Source organism: Sphaerodactylus townsendi, linkage group LG01 (genome assembly GCF_021028975.2).
Source record: "Sphaerodactylus townsendi isolate TG3544 linkage group LG01, MPM_Stown_v2.3, whole genome shotgun sequence".
Taxonomy (NCBI): Eukaryota; Metazoa; Chordata; class Lepidosauria; order Squamata; family Sphaerodactylidae; genus Sphaerodactylus; species Sphaerodactylus townsendi.
This window is the reverse complement of record NC_059425.1, coordinates 123,988,762-124,001,369: the sequence shown is the minus strand read 5'-3', so window position 1 is coordinate 124,001,369 and position 12,608 is coordinate 123,988,762. Positions and strand designations below refer to the sequence as shown.

At 42.7% G+C, this 12,608-nt stretch overlaps 1 protein-coding gene across 2 annotated transcripts in view; it reads left to right on the top strand.

Moving 5' to 3' along the window:
* Nucleotides 1–12,608, top strand: part of CRYBG1 (crystallin beta-gamma domain containing 1) — a 138,017-nt gene that overhangs the window by 48,854 nt on the left and 76,555 nt on the right. For both annotated transcript variants that reach the window (XM_048493504.1, XM_048493495.1), the window contains exon 2: nt 8,957–9,095. In XM_048493504.1, coding sequence (XP_048349461.1) covers nt 8,957–9,095 — 139 coding nt within the window. The remainder of the gene's footprint in view (nt 1–8,956; nt 9,096–12,608) is intronic.

Below are 12,608 nucleotides of genomic sequence, written 5' to 3'. Positions count from 1 at the left end.
TGCTGCTTTTTTATCAGCCTAAAACAGCCTAATTGAGCTGTTTGAAATTTATTTATTTATGGATTTATTCATCACCCTTCCATGAAAGGCTCATGGCAGTTTCCACCATCTGATGAAACATAAAACAATATAAATACTTTTAAAATTACACTATGGAATATTGTTTAAATTTAAGATGTGTCAACACAGATTCCCTTAGGCCATCAGTACAAATTTGTACATCTTCAATTTTAACTTTACTAATGGGACCCCTGTAGGGGGGATCAGGGGGAACTAAAAATAGCAGGGAAGGGTAGAAAAATGGAGAAGAGCAGGGAATTTAGGGAAAAGGGAGAAGAAAAGAGAATGGGAAATAGAAAAGATAAAAGCAAGGAAAGAAGGGGATAGGAAGGAGGAGGGCCTATCACTGTAGTACCATAGCTGTCTCAACCATATGCCTAGTGGAACAATTCTGTCCTACAAACCCTGTGGATCTGTATTTTGTCTTTTAATTTTATTTAATTTAATTGTAAATTTTTGCACTATGCCATTAAAGGTTATCTATGTTAAATCCTGCTGGACTCTGGGCTCCCCAGACAGAGTGTTCTACCAGGTGGGGGTTAGGGCTGAAAATACCCTGGCCCTGGTTGAGGCTAGCTGGACTTCCCTTGGACCAGGGATCATCAACAGATTTTCACTAGCTGAATTCACTAGCTGAGGGACTTAACAGGAGAGGCAGTCCCATAGATACATGGGCCCTATCTAGTTTACAGCTTGAACCTGCCCTAGTACTTCACCTGGAGCCAACACAGCGATGGAAGTTGAATATGTATGTTCCAAGAGGTCCCCGTAAGGACCCACATAGGCATCAGTGCATGTCGTTTCTCCAGTGGAAAAATGCTGGCACCTGAAGCCTGTTTCAGGTCAGGCAAATGAAGAGGGAGGAATGCTGAAGCCCCTTATCTTTACAGGACATGACCTTGATCTGAATCTGTATCACATGAACTAGTCAAGGAAGATGTATGTTTAAAAGGGCGACATCTAGATCACCATAACTATTTCTGCCTTAACTGGATTGAATTTATCTGGACATCTGTTCAAGAAATCTGTGTGTTTCATCTGAATCTGAAGACAGGGAAAAGGAGAACTGGGCGTTTATTGATGATATGGTGCCAGATAATCTCTCTAGATGATTTATATGCAAGTTAAACAGCATTTCAAAACTTTATTCCATTGTTTATATCTTGGATGTCTCTGAAAATTCAAGACTACTAACAACAAAAATGCTACCGTATGTGTTGTAGAAATGTTAAAATCTACACCAAGCGAATGTCAAACAAGTTACTAAAATTGCAGGGCCATGTAAAAGTTCTGATCAGAATAGATTTTCACTCCCATAATATGCAACTGCAGTTCTTCTAACACAAGAGGGCTTTTACAACCCCTCCACCCCCCCCCCCCCAGTTAACAAAGCTAGAGCCAGTGTAGTGCAGTAGTTAAGAGCAGGTGAAGTTTAATCTGGAGAAGTGGGTTTGATTCCCCACTCCTCCCCATGAACAGTAAAGTCTTATCAGGTGAACCAGATTTGTTTCTCTATTCCTACATGCCTGTTAGGTGACCTTGGGCTAGACACAGTTCTCTCATAACTCTCTCAGTCCCACCTACCTCACAAGGTGTCTGTTATGGGGAGAGGAAGAGAAAGAAGTTTGTAAGCCCCTTTAAGTTTCCTTTTAGGAGAGAAAAGGAGGTCATAAATCCAAACTCCTCTTCTTCCTCCTTGCAAGGTATTCCATAATATCCATCCAAACAATCAAGAATGCATGAGAATGAGCAGTGAGATCATACAGATTCCTCATAGAACTCCATACATGGACAGCAACTGGTTGTGTGGTTAGTTTGTGTTTCTCATAAGGGATGAAGCCCTTGAGGTATGTAGATTCCAGGTCATAGAGGGGTTTAATGGTAAGAACCAGAAACTTAAATTGAACCCCGAAGCAAACAGACAACCAATGAAGGTATTTCAAAATAGATGTTAAAAGTGGGTTGCCCCAGTTAAAAGTTGAGCAGCCACATTCCTCACTAATTGAAGCTTACACCCTATTTTTAAGGCCAGCCCTTAAAAACATGTATTACAGCAGTCCAACCTAGGGGTTACTATTGTAGCATGGACCACATGACTAGATTTGAGTAGAGATGGAGAGACCCCTTATGAGATAAATATAACTGAAAAAAAGTGTTCATGGTAACTTGGGTTGCTAGCTCCAAGTTGGTAAATACCTGAAGATTTTGGGGGTGGGTTCTGAGGAGTGCATGGTTTGGGGAGGGAAGAAACTTCAATATGATATAATTCCATAAGGTGAACTGATCTGTCACATGGAGATCAGTTGTAATAGCAGGAGATCTCCAGCCACCACCTAGAGGTTGGCAACCCAAATAATAACTGTGCCAACCTGATCTTCAGATTTCTCCCAAACCCTATAATCTGTTAATGACAATCCTACTCATCTAAAATAGGCAGATCAAGCCCATAAAAAACATCATCCCAAACCAGCAGTACCTCCATTGTGTCTGGATTTACCTGGAGCTTGTTGCTCCTCACATAACTACAATGTGACTATAGCTTCAGGCCACTGGCCTACAGCAATAACAGACCCTACAGAACTGGGTGACATGATCCTAATGCTATGGATAATCTTCTTAGGTGGCTTCATATAAATGTTCAAGATATGAGAAAATGAGTCCTTGAGGACTGTATAGATGAGCTCCTACTGCATCTTTCCGTGAACTAATTCACATTTGGGAGACCAAGGATTTGCCAATATCATCCATCCAGTGTTAGACTGGAACAACCTCTCTTGTGGAAGAAAATAGAGCTTTATTGTTCAACGCATGAATGAACAACAATAAAATATTATCCCGATTCAGTGCTTCTTTGCTGCCACTGGAGCAGCAGGGTACTTGTGAAATTTTCTTCAGTGGAACTTCTCTTCGACGGAAGGAACAAACGCCACAAGCACAAAGAGACTCCACTGAGATATGCACTGAAGTGAATGAATGAGGAACTTAATTCATGCAAGAATTCTATTGGTATGTTGAATTGCATGTGCTCAGAAACAGCACCAGTGTTTCATCCCTGTGGTCAGGCCAGCATCTGCTCATAGGTAAAAGCTGTTCTATTCCATTTGCTGCATGTATTCAATGGTAGTTTCTCAGCTGAAACTTTGGAATATAAAACTAATAAAAATATCAAGAAGATAGAAAGATTTAAATCTAAAGAAAAGAAGCCAAAGCAGGAAAGGATTGTTCTACAGTTTCAGAGGTTTTCAAATAAACATAGGCTATACTAGGAAAATGTGTGTACTGAAGATGTGAAGAGAAATAAAGCCTGAACAGCTATTCATATGGGCAGAAGCAAATGGCACCTTGGCTAGCATCGATGTGCAACAGCAAGATTTCAGCTGCCTGGGAGAAAATGAGCAAGTTCTGAATACTGGTTTTCAATACACTCAGTATTAAAGTACATCAAAGTAGCATATTTTAAAAGTATTTATTGAGTGATTTTGAAACTTGTATGTCACAATAACCAGAGATAGTCTTAATAAATATGACCTCAAACCGGAGCAACTACCCCCTCATTAAATGGCACTCTGAGCTGTTATTTGAACTGTTCCCAAACAAAAGTATTAATAACTTCACAGCTATAGGGCATACACATGTAATTCAGCAGAAACTTGAAAACACCTCTCAAAATTGGCCACATTTCAGCTTTAATGACACAGCTGTGACTTGAGAGCAAATGGGAACTAGAAGAACCATAAATGAGGATAAAACAAAACTCAAAATTCAGATAACTAAAATAACATAGCTGCTGATTCAGTCAGGGATGTAGGTATATGTATTTTTATGGGGGGGTTCAGGGGGACCATACCCCCACCCGCCTATAGGGCATGGCCATGCATCCCCAAGCCACGCCCCTTGCCTAGCACTTATAAAAGCAGCTCTTCGAGGTCGGGGATGGCAGACTCCCCTGCCCTGCCCTCCCCTGCCCCTCCTCTCTGGGCAGAGGCATAGAGGGAAAATGGAGCCTGGTGCAAAATCTGAGTTTTGTGCGGCCCCCCCTGGGCAGCCGTTGTGATGCTGGAATCCACCTCCAAACAGCATCACTTTCAATGGTGTTTAAACTAGAGAGCCCAAATTCTCCTTTTAAATCCACCTTAAAGGGAGAATCTGGGGTCCCTAGTTAAACAACATTGAAAGTGATGCTGTTTTGGGGTGGATTATCCCCCACCCTGAAACAGCATCACTTTCAATGTGGCGTAGTGGTTAAGAGCAGGTGCATTAATACGACTGTAAATTACTAATTGTAATATTCTTTTCACAATTTATTTTCAGCAAATAATTTCAAAGAACCATTTTTTCTGCTTAGATTGGAAGCTAAGCAGGACTAGACATGGCGCCTTGCAACTCTCGGTAGAATCAGAAGCAGTTGAAAAACCAAAAACCTCACTCAGAAGATGGTTCATAGATCTCCTACATATTTCTTTCCTTGATTAAAGTACTATATTGGGCTTCTCCCAGGGTCAGGATGGGGGAGGCAATTTATTATATTTAACTGAAAGGAAGAAAATGTTGAATGTAAGAAAAATCCCTTAAAAAGCCATACACACAAAAAGTATTACTGACATAGCTATAACAGCGTAGTGGTAAAGAGGTTAAGAACAGGTGCATTCTAATCTGGAGGAACCGGGTTTGATTCCCTGCTCTGCCGCTTGAGCTGTGGAGGTTTATCTGGGGAATTCAGATTAGCCTGTGCACTCCCACACACACCAGCTGGGTGACCTTGGCCTAGTCACAGCTTTTTGGAGCTCTCTCAGCCCCACCCACCTCACAAGGTGTTTGTTGTGAGGGAGCAAGGGCAAGGAGATTTTCAGCCCCTTTGAGTCTCCTACAGGAGAGAAAGGGGGGATATAAATCCAAACTCTTCTTCTTCTAAACTGGGGACCTCAGAATCTCCCTTTAAATCCATGCCGAAGGGGGTGGATTTAAAAGGAGAATCTGGGGAAATTTTGAGGGAGGTGCCTGCTGTCAGGGGTGCAATTGTTGTTAGAACAGGGGTAGGGAACCTGCGGCTCTCCAGATGTTCAGGAACTACAATTCCCATCAGCCCCTTTCAGCATGGCCAATTGGCCATGCTGAAAGGGGCTGATGGGAATTGTAGTTCCTGAACATCTGGAGAGCCGCAGGTTCCCTACCCCTGAGCTAGAAGCACCAAACTGTCAGGGTATCTTTAGGAGTCTCTCCTAATGATACCACCCAGGTTTGGTGAAGTTTGGTTCAGGGGGTCCCAATTTATGGACCCTCAAAGGTGTAGCCCCATCTCCTATTAGCTCCCATTGGAAACAATGGGGGATGGGGGCACCCCTTTGGGAGTCCATGGCTTTGGACTCCCTGGACCAAACTTCACAAAACCTGGGTGGTATCAAGAAGAGACTCTCCTAATAATACATTCCAGGTTTGGTGAAGTTTGGTTCATGGGGTCCAAAGTTATGGACCCTCAAATGTGTAGCCCCCATCTTCTATTAGCTTCCATTGGAAACAATGGAGGATGGGGGCACCCTCTTTGGGAGTCCATAACTTTGGACCTCCTGAACCAAACCTCACCAAACCTGGGTAGTATCATCATGAGCATCCCCCAAACAATCCCTGAAAGTTTGGTGCTGCTAGTCCAAACAATGCACCCCCTGCAGGCCAAAAACAGAAAAAGCACTAAAATGTTTTTTAAAACCCACAAATGGAGGGGTGGAGCTTCGGACATGAATGCGGGGGTTCAAACCCGAGAACCCCCCCCCCCCTTACCTACGTCCATGGATTCAGTTCCAAAGCATCTTTGAAGTTGCAGATGCAGGTGAAACATCAGGAAAAAATGCTACTGGAACATGGCCATACAAACCGGAAAACCCACAATACCCTAGTGATTCTGGCCATGAAAGCCCCAATACATCTTTGAAGCTGTTCATCCCTTGCATGCTCATTTGCATTGTCCTTTGATCTTGTAACAATATAGCATTTATAAGAACAGAATTTTTCCACACCTTAATACAGTTTTTCTGTCAGTCTAATTATTTGATTAGAATTACTTTCTAATTCTGTCTGTCATCTATCGTCTGCCATCCATCCATCCATCCATCCATCCATCCATCCATCCATCCATCCATCCATCCATCCATCCATCCATCCATCCATCCATCCATCCATCCATCCATCCATCCATCCATCCATCCATCCATCCATCCATCCATCCACTCCATGCCCTTTACCATGGTCTCAGGGCAGATTACAATTTTAAAAAACCCATACAAAATCTCACAATAACATCCTAAAACAATCTAAAATCTCAAACACCCCAGGTTCCCCATCTCAGTGGAAGCCAAACTCTTGGATGAAGAGGATGGTCTTCACCAGGTGCCAAAATTCTAAGAGAGTAGGGGTCTGGCAAACCTCTCGAGGAAGGCAATCCACAGTTTAGTGGTCACTGCAGAGAAGGCCCTCTGGGCTCAAAATATTTCGAACATGTCTTTCCCTACAAACATTGCTTACGGTTGTTGAGAGTATACTTGTAAACATCTCAATGTAGTGAATGGGTAGCACAACTTTAACACCATCTGCATCATTAAAATAACAGTGGATTGCCAAACAAAGGTTGATTCCCCATGGTCAATTAATCGCGTGATACCCATGCGAAATATTCAGGTTTCAGCAAGAACTTCCCACTGCTTAACTGCTGAACACAGATTCATCTCGGTTCTGGTGCTCCCTCTTCCCCTTATCACGTGTTTTTTAAGAACCTGCATGGAAGTGCAGCTTTTCAAAAAACACGCGTCGAAGCCAGATCAGTGGGGAGGATCAGGGGACAGAATCTAGGTTTATTTTCCCGCCATAGGGAGTGACATGGAGCCTTTCAGCCAATCAGAGTGCAGTGGGCAGCTACGTTGGCGGTGGCGGCTACGTTGAAACGTGGCTGCGTGGAACGTGATTTCTGTGCCAACTGTAAACTTAAATTAGACTTTTGTGCCAGCACAGCTGCATGGGTAAAGAGTGCTGTAAAAGTTGAAGCTGTGCATAAACGTAGCTTAGCACGAAAAACAGGTACTGTTCCCGCTCCAGCACAATAGCCAATCAGAAGAAAGCTGCTCCCCGCATAGGTGGGGAAATTCTACCTACCCATGTGTGTGGTGATGTAGCTGCGCAAAAAAAAAGAAGTTAAAAAAATTCCCGCCCCAACACAGTGGAACAGCCAATCAGGACGAGGAAGAACAGAGACGCTGAGCAGATCGTGCGCTCGATCGTGTGATTGTGGGGAGTGTTGCATTGCTCAAAACCGTGATAGACATCGAGGTCTTCATTAGACACATGCTGCAGTGGGTAGGGAGAAACTGTGATGAAAAGGTGCTGTTTCTTTTGAAACCTGGTTGTATCCGGCTTTAATTTCTCAGTGGGAAAATCACCAAAGTGAAAATGAGCAGAAAACTCTTTAAAACATAATGGTTTTAACAGACTTTCTAAACAACACCCCCTCACCCCCCCACCCCAAGAAATTGTTCTTGTGATGAATTGCAGGACTCTAAGATCAACGTGTAACCAACAAGAGCCAACATGACTGGAAAGAAATAGAGAAGGAAACAAGAGCTAACTTCTGATTGGCTGGAGGAGAAAGTGCCAGTTAATCTGTTGGTGGTGCTGAAAAAAAAACAGTTGGAGATATCATCTTTGGAGGCCAAGGTTGAGACAGAATCCCTGTACTCTGAGGAGAGTTCTAATCTTACTAAGGGAAAGTGTCAGACAGACAAGTGACTAGTCTGGTCTAGACTACTGTTCCTAGTAGCAGTCAAAACAGAGATGCACATGGGGATTGTGGTTTTCTTTGTAGGGGAAACTCTGAAGTGGAGAGGCAGTGAGGCTTCTCAGGCAGACCCCAAAGAGGGAAGGATTATTCTTCTGAGAGTCAGAAATGGGTTTCAAAAAAAAAAATCCTTGTGAACAGGGACTAGTCTCCAAGGAGAATTCCCTTAGTCTGGTGAAAGGGTGAACTGCTATGATTTCTGCCCCAAATATCCTATCTCGGATTATCAAGTGGAGAAGAAAGTCTGATAACTCTAATGTCAGCATGTTGACAGACCCAATTAGATTTGTAACTTCTTTGTAATTTGAAGTTAGTTGTAACCTCTGTTCAGGGACTGAGAAATGTATTAAATTCCTATAACAGTTTCTAAACTTAAGTAGCAATCTGATGCTATAAACAATTGCCTAATTAAAAAAACTTACTTGATTTCTTTTGTGACAACGCCTTAACTTGTGTATTTCATACATTCTTCTAGTTACTTTTATCTGTTAAGAAGCCTCTAGTGCTAAATAATTTATGATGAGGGAAGAGGAGTAGTGAAGTATTGTGACTCTCTGCAGCTTTCGGAGAAGCTCTCAAGACTTAGTGAAAAACACAATCAATCTGTTTTCTTGGAATACATGTATTTTAGCTAAGGGTAGGACAAGATTTGTTTACCAATATTTCCTTTTTCACATGCTACCCCACCGTAAAGGCTGCTCAGTTTTTGAGTAGACAATAGAGTTTTGTGAGGAAAAAAAACTACCACACTGAATTTGAAAGTATAGGGACACTGTAGTCCTCAACTCCCTTGGTAGCCTGTTCCAGAGCCTCTGGACAACCAACAAAAAGCCCTAACATGGGCTTCTGCTGCTCAGACTTCTCTGTGGGAAGGCAAAAACTCCTAGATGAGGAATATCATTGGTACACAGGTTCATCAGGCAGAGGGCTTTATTATAGACTTCATTGGTTACTATTGTTTTACTTAGATTTCTGTGTTTTCAAAAGTTTTATCCTAATGGTCTCTAATAATGTTTCAGTGTAACAGTCCTAACATTGTATCTACAGTTAATACAATTCTTTTCTTGTATTTTTCAGATATTTTGACATGCCTGACGCACAGTTTGGTGTCATGACAAATCAGCCATCTCCAGTTCCATCACAGGAGTCACAATTTCCTTTTGCTATCTCAATAGATACAATATCTGCATCTACATTGCCATCATCATTCAGAAAGGTAAGTGGAAACTAAACATACTGGAAGTCAATGACAAAGTATTAAAGAGGGAACTCTGTCCCTCATGGTGCATGGAAAGTATCAGATAGCATGAGGAAATTTTGATCAGAAACAAAGAAGCCACATTTCAGCATTCTGTGCATTCTGTGTTTTCACCTGAAAGCATGTGGATCCATAATATATATATAAGATACAGAAGTAGAATATGTAGGTTTACAATACACTTTTACATTAGAGGTGGATCATCCTTTTTTTAAACAATGGATTGTTTAACAATGGATTGTTTAACAGTGGATGCCTTAGTGCACAGATTTCACTCAAAATGTATGCTTGTACTGATTAGGTTAAGGTGGGAGAAATTATATTTACTCAAGCCTCAGGCCAAGACCAATAGAACTAAGGGCGTTTCCCCACTCACCCTGATCCCCCCATCCCTGGCACACGTCCGGGTGTCCCCATGACCCCGCGCTCTGTGCGGGGTCATCAAAAGGCGCCGTTTACAAGAGCGCCAGGGATGCCGTGCTCTGAGGGGGCGCGACAGCGGCAGCATCGAGGCGGCTGTGCTGTCGCCGCCCCTGTCGTGGGGAGTGCCCCGGGACCCCGCGGTACTTGAGGAGAGTAGCGCGGGGCTTAAGGTAAGTGGGGAAAGGCCCTAAATTTACTTCATTTTGTCTGCTTGGCTTAACAGAATTTTGACGACACTGTTCCTTTTTGTTCATTTTTTCTAGTCATATTATTCATCATATTGATTGATGTAAGTACTATGTCAAGCCAGCAAGTTAGTACACAGGCGGATACTAATTGTTTTTGTTCAAGTGTGAGAACTGTGCTTGAAGACAACATTGAGCAATGTCCTTTCTTGTTATGACCTATTTTAAAAGCATAAAAGCTTTCCCATAAACAGCTGTAAATCACAGGTTAGAAACTGGTCATTTAGTTTGACTGAAAAACTGAAATGTAAAGATGAGCCATCTTTGGCAACTTCTTTGGAATCCTGGAAAGCAGTTTGCTAAACTTTTTACATCACTTTAATGAAATGAGATATGTTTATAGATATAAATGTATCCAATATTGAAACTGCAGGGCTTCTGCATGTCTATGGAGATTGCCAAAGGCAGCAGTCCTGCACCTTGAGACAGTGTGTAGACCATGTTATCATAAGAAGCTCTTTCTTCCTCTTTGAGAGTTCTTCCAAACTCATTACATTCATGGATGGCTCTAAAATCAGGGCAGGCAGTGGCATCACATGGAAGATTTGGGGGGGGGGGCAGGGGGGCAGGTGTTGCTGATGCAGTCACTAGTCCCATCACTGCCCAGAAGATGGAGCATGACACATCTTCCCTCCTCATTCACTGGGCATCTTTAAACATGTGGCTTGGGTTAGTGTCCTGGGCTATCTACGTTATGGAAGCTGCATTGGGTATTGCCACACTGAGGAAATAGGTGGGAAGAAATGGTAGCTACTCTGGCTCCTGGGAAGGAATGGTGATGCATGTTAGAGACTGGGGTGGGTGCAGAGGTGGGATCCAGCAGGTTCTCACAGGTTCCCGAGAGTAGGTTACTAATTATTTGTGCGTGCCGAGAGGGGGTTACTAATTGGTGATTTTGCCACGTGATTTTTGCCTTAGTTATGCCCCTCCTCTCAGCAGTAGCGCGCAGAACTTGAAGCAGTCTAGCAGGAGGAGCACCGGCGTGCGTGGCAGCCTGTGCCTGCGTGCATTTGTTTCCCGCCCAAGGGACTCTACCATGAAAGGGCTGCGCCCTTGTTACAGCCCCGCCCAGGAATGCCCCGCCCCTGGAATGCCCGGCCACGCCCCCATCGTGCCCCGCCCAGCCCCATTGGCGCTACGCCACAGTTTGAATCGCACCACCATGGGAACCTGTTACTAAAATTTTTGAATCCCACCACTGGGTGAGAGGTGGTAGCAGGAAGGGGATGCAGTGGTATCAGATGGTACTTTTTTTGAACTACCATTGAGTTCATTACTGTTGTTTTGAACACGTTGTGTCTCTTGGCTGGCTTATCCCCTTGAATACCTCTCCATACTTCTTTTAAGGTCATCTGGCAGTCTACTTCTCTCCACACACATTTTAATGACTGGCCCCAACAAAAGCAAAAGTTAGGAAGCCTGATATTAGCAACTATAGCAAACATATGGTAAAACTAAATGTAACACTATACAGCAATGAGCAGGTTTTAAAACTGTCTTACTGAAATTATTTAAATTAATTGGGGAGTTGACAGTTTCCAGGAGTGAACCTCTAAATGTTTGTGATTTGGTATTTAGCTGTGATGTGTTTGCATGATTCTTTACCAACATTTCTCAGGTCCTTTTTTCCTTACATAATGAATTAATTGGAACTCAGGCAGTAGAGGTTTTTGCAGCACTTTGGGTTAATGCAAATAGGCATTCAGTCATGGAATTTCATATTACTTACCCACTTCTTTTTAAATTCAACATTACAGTTTGCTTAAATGTAAGAAGTGTATTCATTGTTCTTCTGTTCTTGAGCATGATATCCGCTTTCAAAACCAGTGCTGGAGTGCTAAGAACATGGATTTATCTTTCGTAATGCTGCACTTGTAGCTGATTAATAGTTTCCTGGGGCAAACAAATCAATACAATCTCTGACTTTACTCATTTTCGTTAAGACTGTTCTTCTTGATGTGCCATATGTGGTACTTCTGGAGTGAAGTGTTTGGCCTTAAGCTTCTTGTACCTCCCAGCAGTATATTGTAATATACCTACTAGCTGCTGTTTTCTTCCATCATAGGTAATGAGAACAGGAGATGCCCTTCCCTGGTATATCTTGATCAGGGTTTCTTTATTCGGTGATAAATTATGCTGTAAGTTAGTAGACTTCTGAGGCTATTGTGTCCACTGCATCAAAAAAATGGGCTAAGTCTGTTCCCTTCCTGATGAGACACCTACTGGGATACATGTTTATCAGTTCTTCTCATACACTTGAATTTAATTATGACACAGAGCTTTAATTGCAACTGGCATTGTATCAGGAGCAATGCAAGGACAGCGAAAACCAGTAAATTGACTTCTTTTGCAAAACCAACCAAAGTTGCTGCAACAGGTCATTGCTTATCTTGAGCAACATCTGCTATTCGTGTTGCACAAGAAATTAATTCATTACTATTAATCTGCCTGATGCATTGAGAACTAACATACTACCTGTGATTCAGAATGATTCAGTAGATGTTCGTAGTTTAAACCCTGTTCTTGTTCCTGGATTAAGTCATCAAAACCCATGGCTTTGAATACCAGCTATATGTTTAGGATTGCCAACTATGGGTTGAAAAATTCTTAGAGTTGGGGGTGGAGCTTGGAGAGGCTGGAGTTTAGGGAGGGGAGCAGCCTCAGTGGGGTATAATGCTCTTTCCAAAGCTGTCAGTTTCTCCATGGTGACTGATCTCTGCAGTTTGAAACGAACTATTATTCCAGGGAGATCTCCAGCCCCCCAACCTTGAGGTTGTCCACCCTATGCTGATGATAACAAGGT